This window comes from Populus euphratica, unplaced genomic scaffold (genome assembly GCF_000495115.2).
Source record: "Populus euphratica unplaced genomic scaffold, PopEup_1.0 scaffold290.1, whole genome shotgun sequence".
NCBI lineage: Eukaryota > Viridiplantae > Streptophyta > Magnoliopsida > Malpighiales > Salicaceae > Populus > Populus euphratica.
The window spans coordinates 150169-165653 of NW_011500169.1; the positions used below are offsets into that span (position 1 = coordinate 150169).

The 15485-nt window shown below is 30.3% G+C and overlaps 2 protein-coding genes across 4 annotated transcripts; both read left to right on the forward strand.

Moving 5' to 3' along the window:
* Window positions 1-3963: 3963 nt before the first annotated feature.
* LOC105111306 (cytochrome c oxidase assembly protein COX19-like) lies at window positions 3964-6091 on the forward strand. The gene is made up of 3 exons (XM_011006616.1): window positions 3964-4387; window positions 4521-4618; window positions 5636-6091. Exons 1-3 carry the CDS (start codon window positions 4265-4267, stop codon window positions 5733-5735), a joined length of 321 nt encoding a protein of 106 aa, XP_011004918.1. The 5' UTR covers window positions 3964-4264; the 3' UTR covers window positions 5736-6091.
* A 90-nt stretch (window positions 6092-6181) lies between these two features.
* Window positions 6182-12349, forward strand: LOC105111305 (uncharacterized). Of its 3 annotated transcripts, none has more exons than XR_839595.1 (14): window positions 6182-6804; window positions 7705-8116; window positions 8450-8538; window positions 8834-8992; window positions 9081-9408; window positions 9917-10035; window positions 10107-10179; window positions 10253-10476; window positions 10576-10632; window positions 10736-10904; window positions 11326-11454; window positions 11550-11762; window positions 11843-11902; window positions 11977-11993. XR_839595.1 is itself a non-coding variant. In XM_011006614.1 (14 exons), exons 1-14 carry the CDS (start codon window positions 6758-6760, stop codon window positions 12091-12093), a joined length of 2154 nt encoding a protein of 717 aa, XP_011004916.1. In that variant the 5' UTR covers window positions 6182-6757; the 3' UTR covers window positions 12094-12330. The 3 variants fall into 3 exon arrangements, 2 of the variants coding, with proteins under 2 accessions (XP_011004916.1, XP_011004917.1); XM_011006614.1 differs by having other exon boundaries at window positions 11550-11720; window positions 11977-12330; XM_011006615.1 differs by lacking the exons at window positions 6182-6804; window positions 8450-8538 and having other exon boundaries at window positions 7906-8116; window positions 11550-11720; window positions 11977-12349.
* The last annotated feature ends 3136 nt before the right edge of the window (window positions 12350-15485 follow it).

Below are 15485 nucleotides of genomic sequence, written 5' to 3' on the forward strand. Positions count from 1 at the left end.
CACTAATAATCATAACAACAACAACAACAATAAATTTTAAATTTACCCTTCAAATCAAATCTATGGTCTTTTTCAATAGTAATAATATTTTTTTCAAATTTATTAATAATTATATTTATAATATTAATAATATTATTAAACATTTTTAATCCAAGTTCTTAAAGTTTTTAATTTTACTATTCAAATCAAATATATTATTGTTTTTCAATATTTATAATATTTTAAAAAAAATTATTAATTATTATATTAGCAATATTTGTTATAATAAAATTTATAATATTAATAATAATAATAAACTTGCATGATCCAAGTTAAAGAGGGTTTGACTATAACGCCAAGTCCAAGAGCTTTAGATCTGGCTGCAACACCAGACCTAAGAACTTGAGATATGAATTTAATTATAAGATCATGTCATGAAAGTATAATAGCTAAATAGAAAGAAATTAACATTAAAAAATGATATTAAACAAAAATAATAATTGAAAAGGAAAAAAGCAAAGAAAAAAAAAAGCAAAGCACTATTTCAATTAATAGTGTTTTGCAATGAGGGGTATAGTAAAATCACATCATGAGATCATGATAATCTAACGAAAAGTAAACAAAATAAATCATGAAGTTTAATTCATAATCAAATCGATATTAAAATAAAAAATTGGAAGAAAAAACTAAATAGAAAAAAGAAAAAAATATAAATCAACTTAGTTAACCCGCCAAACCAGGTTAAGTCGTCAAACATAAGATCTGTGTCATGAGAGTGCAATAACTAAATAGAAAAAAATTAATATTAACGAATTAAATTAAACAAAAAAAATTAATTAAAAAGAAAAGGCAAAAAAACTAAAAACTAATAATATTTTTTTAATTTTTTTAATTATTATATTAGCAATATTCATTATTATTATTATTATTATATTAATAATAATATTAAACTTACATGACCTAAGTTCAAGTGGATCTGATACTAACGTTAGGCCTAAGAGCCTTAGATCTAGTTGCAACACTAAACCTAACAGCTTTGGACGTGAGTCTAGCAATAAAGTCGTGTTATGAAAGTGTGATAACTAAATAGAAAAAAAAATATTAAATAAAAAAATTAAATAAAAAAATTAATTGAAAAATAAAAAACAAAGAAAATTACTATTTCAATTAATAGTGTTTTGCGAGGACGGATATAGTAAAATCCCCTCATGAGATCACAATAATCTAATGAAAAGTAAAAACAAAATCATGAAATTTATTTCTCAATCAAATCAATATTAAAAGATGAAATTAAAAAAAAACTAAATAAAAAAAATATGAATCAACTGGTTAATTCATCAAACCAGGTTAAGTCGTCCAACCTAGGATCTATGTCATGAAAGTGTGACAACTAAATATAAAAAAAATTAAAATTAACAAATTAAATTAAGAAAAGCAAAAAAAACTAATAACAAATAATATGTTTTCAATTTTATTAATTATTATATTAGCAGCAATAATAATAATAATAATAATAATAATTTTAATATTTTTAATAATATTAAAATTGCATGACTCAAGTTTAATTAAACAAATTATAAAGTTTAATTCTCAATCAAATTGATTTTAAAAGATGAAAATGAAAGAAAAAAATAAAATAAAATTTTTTTTTTAATCAACTGAGCTAACCCGTTAAACTAGGTTAAGCTGTCACACTTGAGATCCGTGTCATAAGAGAGTAATAACTAAATAGAAAAAATTAATATTAACAAATGAAATTAATAAAAAAGATTAATTAAAAAGAAAAAAGCAAAAAAAAAACTAAAAACTGATAATATTTTTTTCAATTTTATTAATTATTATATTAGTAACATTCATTATAAAAAATATTTATAATATAAATAATAATATTAAACTTATATGACTCAAGTTTAAGTGAGTTTGACTAGAATGCAAGACCTAAGAGCCTTGAATATAACTCCAACTACAAAACATAATATTGGAAGAAAAAAACTAAATAAAAAAATTTGAATCAATTAGGCTAACCCGTCAAATCAGGTTAAGTCATTCAATCTAGGATCCATACCAAGAGAGTGTGATAACTAAATAGAAAAAAAATATTATTAACGAACTAAATTTAACATAAAAAGATTAATTTAAAATAAAAGGGAAAAAACTAATAACTAATAATATTTTTATTAATTATTATATCAGCAATATTCATTATAATAAAAAATAATTATTATTATAATATAAATAATAATCTTTTTAATATTAATAACAATATTAAACTTATATGATCCAAGTTTAAGTAGGTCTGAGTGCAATGTCAGACCTAAAAGCCTTGGGCTTGTTGCAATACCACACCCAAGAGCTTTGGACATGGGTCTGACTATAAGATTGTATTATAAAAGTATGATAATTAAATATAAAAAAATTAATATTAAAGAATAAAATTAAACAAAAAAATGATCAATTAAGAAGGACAAAAAAAAAAAACCAAAGCATTATTCTAATGAATAATGATTTGCAAGGAGGGGTACAATAAAATTCTCTCATGAGATTATGATAATCTAATAAAAATTAAAAAAATCATGACATTTATTTTATATTCAAATCGATATTAAAAAATGACATTATAAGAAAAAAAACCAATTAAGAAAAAGAAAAAAAATATGAATCAACTAGGTTAACCCACTAAACTAGATTAATCTGTCAAACTTGGAATCCGTGTCATAAGAATGTGATAACTAAATAAAAGAAAATTTAATATTAACAAATTAAATTAAACTAAAAAAGATTAATTAAAAAACAAAGAAAAAAGCAATATGAAAAACCTATAACTAAAAGGCATATGTCTTTCACTATGGATATGCATAATGCAATCCACAATGAAAGATTGATATATTTTAGTTATAGTTATAATATTAAAAAATGAAATTAAAAGGAGAAAACTAATGAAAAAAAATCTGAATCAACTAAGCTAACCCATCAAATCAGGTTACTCGTCAAACCTAAGATTCGTGTCATGAAAGTGTGATAATTAAATAGAAAAAATTAATATTAATATAATAAATTAAAAAATATCAATGAAAAAGAAAAAAACAAAGGAAAAAAAAAGCTACAGGAAGAAAAGAAACTAATGAAGAAAAAAATCTAAATTAACTGAGTTAACTCATCAAATCAGGTTAATTTGTCAAACATGGGATCTATATCATGAAAGTTTGATAACTAAATAGAAAAAATATTAATATTAACAAACTAAATTTAAAAAAATAATAATTAAAAACAAAAAAAAAGAAAAAAGAAAAATACTAAACAAAAAAGCATTAATTTAAAAGAAAAAACAAAGAAAAAAAACCTATATAAAGAAAAAAACTAATGAAGAAATAAAAGAATCTAAATTAACTAGGTTAAGTCTTTAGACCAAGTTAACCAATCACACTTAGAATTTGTTTTATGAATGTTTAATAACTGAATAGCAAAAAATAATTATACGAGTTAACTTAGAATTAGCTGTGTTAACCTGTCAAACCCCTTAATAGAAAAAAATTTAACATTAACAAACTAAATTAAATAAAAAAATTAATTAAAAAGAAAAATCAGAAAAAAATATGGGTTAACCCCCCAAATCTAGAACTCGTATCATGAAAGTTTGATAACTAAATAGAAAAAATATTAATATTAACAAACTAAATTTAAAAAAATAATAATTAAAAACAAAAAAAAAGAAAAAAGAAAAATACTAAACAAAAAAGCATTAATTTAAAAGAAAAAACAAAGAAAAAAAACCTATATAAAGAAAAAAACTAATGAAGAAATAAAAGAATCTAAATTAACTAGGTTAAGTCTTTAGACCAAGTTAACCAATCACACTTAGAATTTGTTTTATGAATGTTTAATAACTGAATAGCAAAAAATAATTATACGAGTTAACTTAGAATTAGCTGTGTTAACCTGTCAAACCCCTTAATAGAAAAAAATTTAACATTAACAAACGCAAGTGCATAACTACATCATGGGATTTTACATCACGGTGCAATTTGTATGGAAAATCATGTAAAAATGCACGAAGTGGGGTTGCAGTTTTTCAAGTGGAAAGAAAGCTGCGGTTGTTTACTTCTTTCACTGAAGTATCAATTTGTTGATCTTAGAATATAAATAGTCTCCTTGTGTTATCTTAGTGTCACGCACTGTTCTCTTCTGGGGACCAATCCATTTTTAAACGAATTGACATTGCATAATCCTCTAATTTTGATTACCTGTGAGAAAAAAAAAAATTGCACATTTTTCTTGTGCATATTTCATGAGTCCTTTATGTTTTCAAAACATATCCGCAGGTGGTGCATTTGGTGGAAATAGAGGATTGAGACCAGTACCACCAGAAAAGGGCATCTTCCCCTTGGACCACATGCATGAATGTGACATGGTGCTGTTTCTTTTGAGTCTCCTACTTCTAAAATTTTAGTTTTTGCTAGTTTTGTGAATTTACAATGAAATATTTCTGTAATCTTTTTAATTTCTTGTTGGTTCCTTAGCTTTTATAATGGGTTTTGTTTCAGGAGAAGAAAGATTACCTCAATTGTCTCAAATCTTCTGGTCACCAATCTGAAAAATGTAGACTTTTCTCCAAAAAGTACCTTGAATGTCGTATGGAAAAGTAAGTCTGCTGGATTTCTCTACTATCCTTTGCTTTAATTTGTTCTTTTGCATCTAGTTTCTTTCTGATTGTGGTTAATTTCTGAAAACCCAAGAGAAGCATATCTAGTGAGGTTTGATGTGTGTGGGTTTTTTTTTTCTTTGGGTTGAGGGGGATGGTGTCCATGCTGATACCTGCCTGAATCATATAGTGTTTTGTTTAAGTGAATGACTGTTACGATAAATGTTCATATTCTCTAGCAATGGAAATTGCATAAACTCCATGTGGTCGGATAGGTAGTGTTGCCATAGTTTTGCACAACTTCTCTACATGGTTACAGGAAATCCTGGTTGTGATGCAATCTGTCTTGACTTGTAAAAGAAAAGCACATAACAACTGCTACATCCTAAATCCAGGGAGCAGAAAGCTAAAATCAGCGAATACTGAAAGCCTATATAATTAAAAAGGAAAACTATTTGCTGTGTTAAAATGTAAAATTAAAGAAAGATAACTGGTAGTAGTTTATTCAAATTCTTCTGGACAAGTAGTTTGTTCAAACTCTTCTGGAAAAGATAATGGCAAAGGATTCATTTAATTTCTATAAGGAAAAGGTGCCACTTTATTAAAACCTGAATACATTAATGCCTTGGTTGAATTAAATTACAACCTTTTTTTGTGTGCATTTGTCAATTGCATGATCTTCCCTATTAAAATTAGGCATTTAGAATGATTTTTGTTGTGAGCAAATTTCTGTGCTAGAATGTTGCGTGCATTCTGCATGATAAGAGTAGTGAAAGAAAAATTGTTGTTGTATGATAACATAATCAAATCCTAGAAAGTCGAGCAATTACTGCTCAGACAGCTAATGTTTTCAGAGGCAGATGAAGAAACTGTGTAAACGAAAACTGTGGCCATCGTGGATATTAATGTTGGCTGATCTATCATATTCAAGTCATAGCCATTCAACATTTGTTTTCAAGTTTGTTTTTACATGGAGAGGTCTCACATAACCTCGAACATTTCATTGTTATCCTGCAGAAACTTGATGGCTAAGCAAGACATGTCAGAACTTGGGTTTGGAAAGGTTTCTGAGATGGATGCTCCAGGTGAAAAACCCAATGAGAGAATTAATAACTGATCTGGAACTAAAGGATGAAGAGAGGTATCACAAAGTTGGAAAAGCTTTTGCGGTTCAAACTGAGTCAATGGGCATTTTCATTTTCATTTGACTGTTGTACGTTTCATTATGATCAAGGACAGCGAATGAAGCAAAGATATCCAACCGTTACAGGGTTTGATTCAAACACTTTTAAGGACCTAGATAGTGATGCATAAATTTTTGTAACCAGCTGCTGTGTTGATCATTCACAGTTTGCTAAACAGCTTTTGCTGATCCTGCGTTATCTAAACAGGACATTAGAATTCTTTTGTTTTATTGTTTCGGTTGGTTCTATTAGATACATTCACTTAATCCAAAATCATTGGGATTTATTAGGGTCAAGTTCTTAAGAGCTCTTTTCTTCTTTCCCCTAAAACCCCATGTTTATTCTTCAGTGCTGTTTGCAATTATAGGTTCACATTCAGTCAAATGCTATGATGATCTTAAAGAATTGCCCGCCAAATGCCAACTGAATACTGTTTACATTTGACAATATGTTAGTTGCCGATGACTGCATGCAGTTGCACTCACCAGACATTGTCCGATATTCGGTCAATTGTGACTAAATGTGATCGTCATTGATCGACATTCGATCGAAAAAAGAATACGGTGAAGCCACCTATTCCTTACTTGTCTTGGTTCAAAGATAATGCTATCCATTTTCCGTGCAGATTGTAGAAATATAAAATGCCAGTGCGGCCAAAAAAAAAAAACTTGGTCTGGATGATTACACCGAAGATGCTCGTCAAATGAATCCACTATATTTCCCAACAGTCCAAAAAACTTGAAAGGTGTAGCTGCTGGCGGGAGCTAAACCCTAAGCTACATCCTCCTACTACCTTGTAACTACAAAAAGAAAAAAAAAGAAAAAAAGGAAAAAAAGAAAAAAAGAAACTCTCACTCTCTCTCTTCCTCGAAGGCATCGCTAGGACACTCCCCTTGTATAAAATCTCGATGCTCCACGTTTTCTATTGTCTCTCTCTCTCTCCCCTCCTTCCTCCATGGCTTGCCATTGGTCTCTGCAACTTAACAACTCATTCTACTTCTCGTAAGTGCCTCCTATCTAATGCTTACATGCACCTATACATAGGCGTATCCCCGCATTTCTAAATGTGTCTTTGTTACCCGCTTGTGACTTGCCTACAAGTGATATGATTATACATGGAGTAAAGGGGATAGCGGTGAAGTTAAAGATGTAGTTATGGCAGGCATCTATGAAGTGATTCTTGTGCATTTTCCATTTTTGAGTATGTCTGTGCTGCATTACTATATATAGTCTTGGAACTGGATTGAATCGTGTTTATGTAAACTACAGATCTAAACTTCTTTTGCTCTTATTATATTCTTCTGCTTCATAAAGGTTAATTCTTGATTGCCCAAAAATACACTGTTTATGCTTGGACTATACTGGAAACAGCTAAGAGAGCAGAAATTAGGTGTAGTTTTTAATCATTCATGACCAAGCCTGACGTTTGAACTTACCTACTGGGACATTTCTGCTTAGTATAAAAGTAGTATGGACCCCTAGCATGGCTGAGTGGATAACAACTTACTTTCCACCAACAATATTCATTGACTTCTGCAAGATGTGGTCTGGATTGTTGAAAATAAGAATGGAGGAATAAATATAGATTGCAGACTCTGTTCAGTTGATGGGGCTAGGTGAAAAAACCCGGGCTATAAAAATTATTTATCAAAATTAGCAAATTGTATTGAAGTTACATAGAAGAGAGTAAAGAATCTATTCAATTTAATTCCTCCAGCTTGAGGATTTATAGACACTTGTTTTGTTGGGTTTCATTACTGGTATCCAACAATTTTATGAACTTATGTAACAATCTGTTCAATAATGAGGATTATATGTCTGTTAAATTTGTCATTTGAATGCTTGTTTAAACTGGAGGGAAGAATATTTAATTATTGATTGGCTGTCCTTTTGAGGTCACAGGACGTCTTCTGGATCAAAAAGCAAAAGAAGGATCAAGGCTGATGCTCCAAACTTTTCAAAATTAAATGGGATGGAACATCGGGTTTCTTTCTTTTCGAAGAATGGCATTTCACTTGGATTTGTGTTTGCACGTTATACTTCCCGGTACATTTCTTTGAAGGTGTTATCTTCCATGTCTTCTTCTGCTTCTACTGGAGAAATTAACGACGTGAATGAGGATGTTGTGAGTAGACCTGATGCTAAAAGCATGGAGTTAACTAGAATAAATTGTCTTGTGTGGGTACTGCATGAGTCTGCAACAAGCTTTTCCCAAGCAGTTGAGTCCCTTGAACTGGCAGGAAGTGGTGCAGAACTTGCAATGGCTTGGAATGGGAAGGATGTTCATATATGGCATAAACGTTTGGCATATCAGGTATAGACAAACCAAACTAATGCATTAGCAATATGCTTCTTCTTCTTATTATTATTTTTGTTATATAACCTGAAAAACGTTAGATTAATCCATTGCTGTTTGTGATTAAGATCATTGTTTCGATAATCATAAATGGTCATTTAATTCACATAGTTGTGCTCATATGTTGTTCTGCATTCGAACACTCAAGAGATAATTTAATTGTTTAGCGGTGGAACTGAACTGCATTTGAACACTCAGAGATAATTTAATTGTTTAGCGGTGGAACCGTCTTTATGAATTTAGAAAACATAAAATTTCAAACAAGAATTGTTGACTAATATGGCTGTTCAGGTAGCTGTTTATGCTTTGCTGAAAACGGCAATTGAAGTAGAGATTTTGCTTTCTCATGATCGTCACAACCCATCTCCAGTCAAAGAAATGTAAGTAATTCTTATGTGCAAGTACATATGTTCATGGTAGTTACAATTTCTTAACCAAAGAACTTATGGCAACGGAGGGGTTTATTTAAACCCAAAGTAATGCTTGTACATGATGTTTGAGCTTGGTATAACTCTATAAGAGATTTGATTCCATTTCTTGGATGTTTGGTATTAAGCCAAACTGGTAGTTTAAACCTCATCCAAGATGCATTCTGTATCTGCTGATTATACCTTTTCTATTTCTTCCCTGGTTCAAATATTCATGGTCCTAATATCATCTTTTCATTTGGTCCAGCTTTACCCCAAAGATAAACTTGCTAGGCGAGTACATAGAAAACCAATTGAACATGAAGCACCCAGATTTAGTACAGTGGTTTAAAGTGGTGGAATTGCCTCATATAGCAGGATTTTTTGCTCCCTTGCTGAAACAGTGGTCTGTAGAATATGCTGGAAGGTTTGTTCATTTAATCCTCTGCTTCATGTCATTGCAATTTACCTTTAGTTATTGAATTATGATTTAGCCTATAGATATACATATTCAGTGGTGTTGCAGGGATTATTGTAGCAATAAGCTGCTGTGCGGCTGTTGGAAAACTGGGCAGTGAAAGAATTTGCTGTCCATTATTCACGCTGTCACTAGAGGATGTATTAATAGAGCTCATGGATCTTTCACATAGTATTGTTGAAGTGGACAAATTGCACAAGCTAGCAACCGAGGCAGGATTCGAACTTGATTTCTTGTCCCGTTTTGGTGCAAAGGTTTTCCCGTGCAATAAAAATGAAGAACTAGAGCTCTGGATTGGGTTGGCGCAGCAAAAACTTTCATTGGCACTCAGCAAAGAAATTGATATAAGAGGCACAGGAAAGAGGGTTAGTTCCTGCATGGCCAGATATCTTTGAAGTTTTTAAAAAACAGTAACAGTATTGCACATATTTAGCAGGAGTTTTTCCCTGACAGAAAGTTAAGTCATCGTCAATAGATGGATTTTAGACACATCAATATGTTGACAAAGAAATTGATATAAGAGGCACTGGAAAGAGGGTCAGTTCCTGCATGGCTAAATATCTTTGAAGTTTTTAAAAAACAGTAATAGTATTGCACATATTTAGCAGGAGTTTTCCCCTGACAGAAAGTTAAGTCATCGTCAGTAGATGGATTTTAGACACATCAATATGTTGTTCTCACTCAAATTCTGACTTTTATAATAACACATATCTGGTGTAACAAAATACTGTTGTCCTGTTATTAGGTAAGTTTTATATGAACTTAGAATTTCTAACTGTTCAAGTAAATTTGGGTGCCGGTGGTGAGATTGTCAATTAAAGTTGCGTTTCTCTGGAATTTGAATAATGGCTCTTAATTATAATATTATAACAGGTTGGTGCAGATAGTTTGGCCACCCTGGGGCTTTTTGCATATCTTGGAAGAAAGACTAGATTATTCTTGTCAAGAATGGGCATTAAGGACCTTGATGAGCTTGTTTTGGACTTCCTCAGGTAACTTCTGAAAACTGAATGTTCAATTTGTGTATACAAACTGAGTAAGAGGTCAAATTCTTTACCTGCAGTTATTTGGAGTGTGGCTGCCTTTTTGTTTACCCTGAACTTGCTTCTGTGTCAACATATCAATGTTTCATGGAGGTAATTTTAATTGTAGTTTTATTGGAGACCAAGAAATGAGAAGTTTTCTAATATATGTAAAACATCCTTCTAGGTCGTAAGTGATGAGTTAGGATGGCTTGATTTTTATGCTGCATGCTCTTTTTTAAGCAATCAAGAAAGGGAAAGGTCCAAACAGCACACAATTCAAGCAGAGAAAGAGATAATTCTATCTACTGTATTTACTGTTTGTTATGATGTTTTCTCTGGTTTTGCTCACTTCAGCCGTTCGGCTCAACAGCCCTTAGATGCAGAATTGCTAGCTTTCTTGCTCCGAAGGTTGTAAACAATATTTCTACACTATTAAGTTATTCTATTAAAATACTTGATCTGCTTCATTGACCAATTGATTGCTGACCTGTTCTCTCAATTTTTCAGTCAAAGTCTGTTAACTATCTGTCTGGAAGACTACTGGGCAGTTTATGATAGATCTTGGTATGCTGTTTGTTTTACTTTCAACTCTTTCTTAATTGCAATTGGACATGAACCAACTTATGGGAATTCAATATAACTGTGCACATGCTGTTTTTCTCTGCAGTGAACCACGAAAGATTGTAGAAGCAGGTGCCTCTGACCACATGCTAGCTGTAGGAAAAAAGGGAAATGAGAATTTATATGTGACATTAGAAGCGCAACAGAGACCAGCTGAGTTAATACTAAATGGATGCCTGACAACAAAATCTCTACAAAGCATTAACCTGAGAAAGGTATGGCTAACTGCGATCCTTGACCAGTTGAAGAAACAGGTGGTATTGTTTGCCAACTACATAGATTGTGCAATGAAACTAGAGTGTTTGAGTAATTACAAAGTAGAACTTTGAGTTGAAAATAACTAGAGTTTTAAGGAAAGCAAACTAGGTATTGATTATTTTTAGTCTGGAACAATGGAAAGAAATGACAGAAGTACTGAAGATTTGATAGCTACTACAAGGACCAGCTTTCTGTTTATGCATGCATGCATATGTAGTTCCGTACAATATGGAACTAAATGCTAAAGATTCTTAAACATCAAGAGATATCCAAAATTTAGCACTCGACATCTTTCACCAATTTATTCTTAGACATTTGCAAGATGGCCACATTCTTCGTATCTGATTTCTTTGGTATTCATTTGCCTTCTAAGAGCAGGCTAGTTGCTCTGCCCAGAGAGAAGCAATAACTCATGTGGAAGCCTCCAGAACCACCACCACCAGACCAAATCTTCCACATGAGAGCTTACTCAGAAAATACAGTGTCAAATTGGTATCTACAAGCTCGGTAAGCCCAATTGTCCTGCACCTCTTTTCAATGAACAGCATGGTTTCATTTTTGGATGCTGGATTGCTAACATAGTAAAGCAAATTGTTTTGAAGGATTTGTGGATGGGAACCCAATTGCTTGTTGTAGACATCAGTTGTGCTCTGAAGCTACTCTTAAAGCAATTTCATGGCCTCGAAGTTACAATAAGAGAAAGAAAGAAATTAAAGAGAACGCTAAATGACATTATAACACTAATCCCGGTTACAATACTTATGCTACTTCCTGTAAGCATCCATGTACCCTAATGACGATGCTCTGATATTTAGGTTAGAAATGCAGTTTATACAAGCAGAAATCTAATAATTGTTGAAAGCATCGATTGAATCTTCTTTTCCTATATATCCAGGTGTCTGCTGTAGGTCATGCAGCTATTCTAGCAGCCATCAAGAAATATATGCCGTTCTTGGTATGCCTTTCTGCAGATCTTCCTATTCCTTCTACTATTTCCGCTGATCTTGTTTTCCTTTACTGTGTAATTAGATCCCCTCTCCATACTCCGCTGAGCGACTTGAGGTTGTGAAACAACTAGATAGAACCAAGAAGATGGAAGTTCAGTCATGGATCAACCTTGAAGATCCATCCTCTAGAATACCATGAATGAGCACTCTTTCCACGCTAGTGCTGTCATCTGAAGTAATGAATTAATTTCACATGTAACTGCTACATACCTAATTGTATGCTCTGAGTTTGTAAATACATGATTGCATATATATGTTGAGAGCATAATGTAACTTGCTAATGCTACACTGTATAGATTCAATCCGTTTCTTTTTGGTTAGTAATTGCTTACCTGTTTGTTAAGTAAATGAGAACTAGTTGTAAAAATGGATAATATACAGGCTTGCTGCGGTAATGGACTTTTTTCCCCTGGATTTCATCCTGCTCAAACCAACAATGTTCTATAGCAATTGCATCACTAGGCTTTCTTTGTGAAAAAAAGATGTAAAGATACCAAAATACACACAATAGGGTGCTGCTACTGCTGAAAACACAAAAACAACACATGATAATATTAGAATAATCTTTTCAGTATCTTCTGCGAGAAATGCAGGACGAAGAGGAACATCTGGATCGGCCAGCGTTAAAAGTGAGATTTATTTTTTGTTGCTCTAGAAGAGGTCCTCCTGCTACTAATTACTGATTTATAGAAAGTAATGTTGTTATATGCCTTGTCAGATGCGGAAAAGATATGAAATCGATCACCTAGGCTGTGTAGAGGATCTTCATGATATTCAGATCATCTGTTAATAGATATTATAATGACGTGAGAGTAAAGAAGATGTTTATTATGTCCACCACGCTTTGACAGGAAAAGGAAAAGAAAACAGAATGTCATTTCCTTGAAAAATCACACAGAGGACACGATATCATTAACAAACACTGATAACTCTGATAAAGCAAATGGAGACTGCATATGTAAGGAGATATTGTTGCACACTAACTAGCAAGTAAAAATAAATAAAATCATTGAAGATGTCGTTTATTTGAACATGTTGGGCATTGCATAACCCACCAACATGCCAACTTAGTCACGACAAAACAACTCATATGTATGGTACTGATTTTCTAACATTCATGTTAGAAAATCAACTTCAATTCTATTATGAAACAATATTTTGTTTTAAAACTTTTTATTAAAAGGAGATAGTCAATAATAAAATAAAATTGATTATGAATAATTATATATGAAAATTAGTTGATTTTCCATTCAGAAATGAACTATTAAGACATAAGTAAATCTTTAAAATAAAGAAAACAACCATCGACAAATACAAAACATAACTTGTCATTGAAGGATTTAAACAACAAAAAAATATAAACTGACAATATTTTGTTTCTAAACTTTTTATTGAAAGGAGATAGTCAACAATAAAATAAAATAGATTATGATATATAAGAATTAGTTGATTTTCCATTCAGAAACGAACTATTAAGACATAAGTAAAATTTTAAAATAAAGAAAACAACCATTGACAAATACAAAACATGACTTGTCATTAAAGGATTTAAACAACAAAAAAATATAAACTATTTTGACACATATTTATTTGTATTAAAAATAACTTTCATGTGACTGTTAATAGATATCATAGGTATTAACAAGTTTAAAATATATTAAAGGAATGTAAGTATGTCTTTTTTAAATGGTAACCTTGATAAAGAGGTTTACATGAAACAACATGAGATGTTTGTTGTTAATGGACTAAAAAAAAGTTTGTAAGTTTATTAAACAATTATATGGTCTGAAACAAACACCTAAATAATGATATAAAAAATTTGACAATGTTATGTTCTTAAATAAGTTCAAAATTAGGTGAAGTTTAAATACGTTCATGTGAAAAAACATAAATAAAGGTTTTGTCATTGTATGTCTCTATATAGACAATATGCTTGTTTTGAGTAAGAATAGTTATATGATCAAATATTCAAAAAAAAATCTTAACTGATAAGTTTTGATAAAAAAAGACTTAGGTGTTGCAATTTTTATATTAAGTATAAAATTCAAGGACATCTTATGAATTAGTATTATTCTAATTTTATTATGTTAAGAAAATTCTTGATTAATCTTCTAAAGGTGACAATAGCATAGTAAAAAACTAATGAACATAAGTTTTTATATGTTCAAAATTAAAAGAAATACCGATTGAAATATTCTTGAATAATTAGGAGCTTGAAGTATGTCATGAACTATATAAGACCAAATGTTGCATGCTTAATTAGCAAAATTAGTAGATTTATTATTAATTCAAGTCTAATCATTGAAAAATAATAAATAAAGTATTCAAATATTTAATATACACCTTTGGATTATGGGTTTTATTATACCAATTACCCAATGGTACGAAAAAGATATAGTGATTATAAATATTGGATATCTGACTCTAAGCATTTAAAATTCATTAGTGGATATGTTTTCATATTTGATGGAGTAGTAATGTCATTGAAATTCTTTGATCAAACGTGTATCACAAGATTCATGATGAAATAATAGTTTATTGATTTTGATAAAGCTAGAATGGAAGTTGGGTAGCTTTAGAGTTACTTAGAATATATTATATATTAGTTAAAACCAATGCCAACAATTTATATCCATCACGACAACCATTCTATAATTGAAAAGGCACAAAGTAACATGTATAATAGTGATTCTAGACATATACATCATAAATATAATATCATTAAATATTTGCTCTTAAATGGTATTATTTTTATTAATAATGTAAAGTCAAAGAAAAATATTATAGATCCGCTAATAAAAGGATTGTTGAAAGAGCTCGTGTATAATTCATCGAGAATAATAGGTTTAAAGCCTTTAAAGATTAAAGAGTGTAATGATTGTAATCATATCTTATTGACTAGAAATCTTAAAATCTAACTTCGAATAAAAAATTAACTCATATAACATTTTTAATAGCATTAGAAAAATAAATTATTATTTCATACTTATTTTTATGATGAAAAAAAAGGTGTCATATGTAGCATGGTAATGGTTGAGTTGTGCTTAATAATTTTTATATCTTAGTATTTTAGGTGAAGTATAACAAAATACTTTTAATGAAAGATTACCTATATAAGTGAGAAATATGGCTGAAAGTTTTTTGTTTAAAAAAAGACAAAATTCTCTAAAATACTCATGAATTTAATAGTTGTTAAAGGTAAAAATAAATACAAAAGTGAGAACAAAAAAAATCTCTAAGTAGAGAATTATGTGAATATTATTGTCTTCATTTATAAAAAAAAGCTTAATAGTTCAAGAGATCATATTTTCTATTTAACCAAGTAAATCCAATAGTATTTTACTAAAAAGGTTCAAAGACAAAAACTACCTGTCTTGATGTGTGATCCACCAAATCAATATATATTTATGAATTTTTAAGTTTTTTTATATGGGTCAAACAATTTCTATTCATATAGAGAACTATTGAAAATTTGTTTAAAACCATGGTTAATCGACATGTTTAATGTCAAATTAAAAATGAATTTCACCT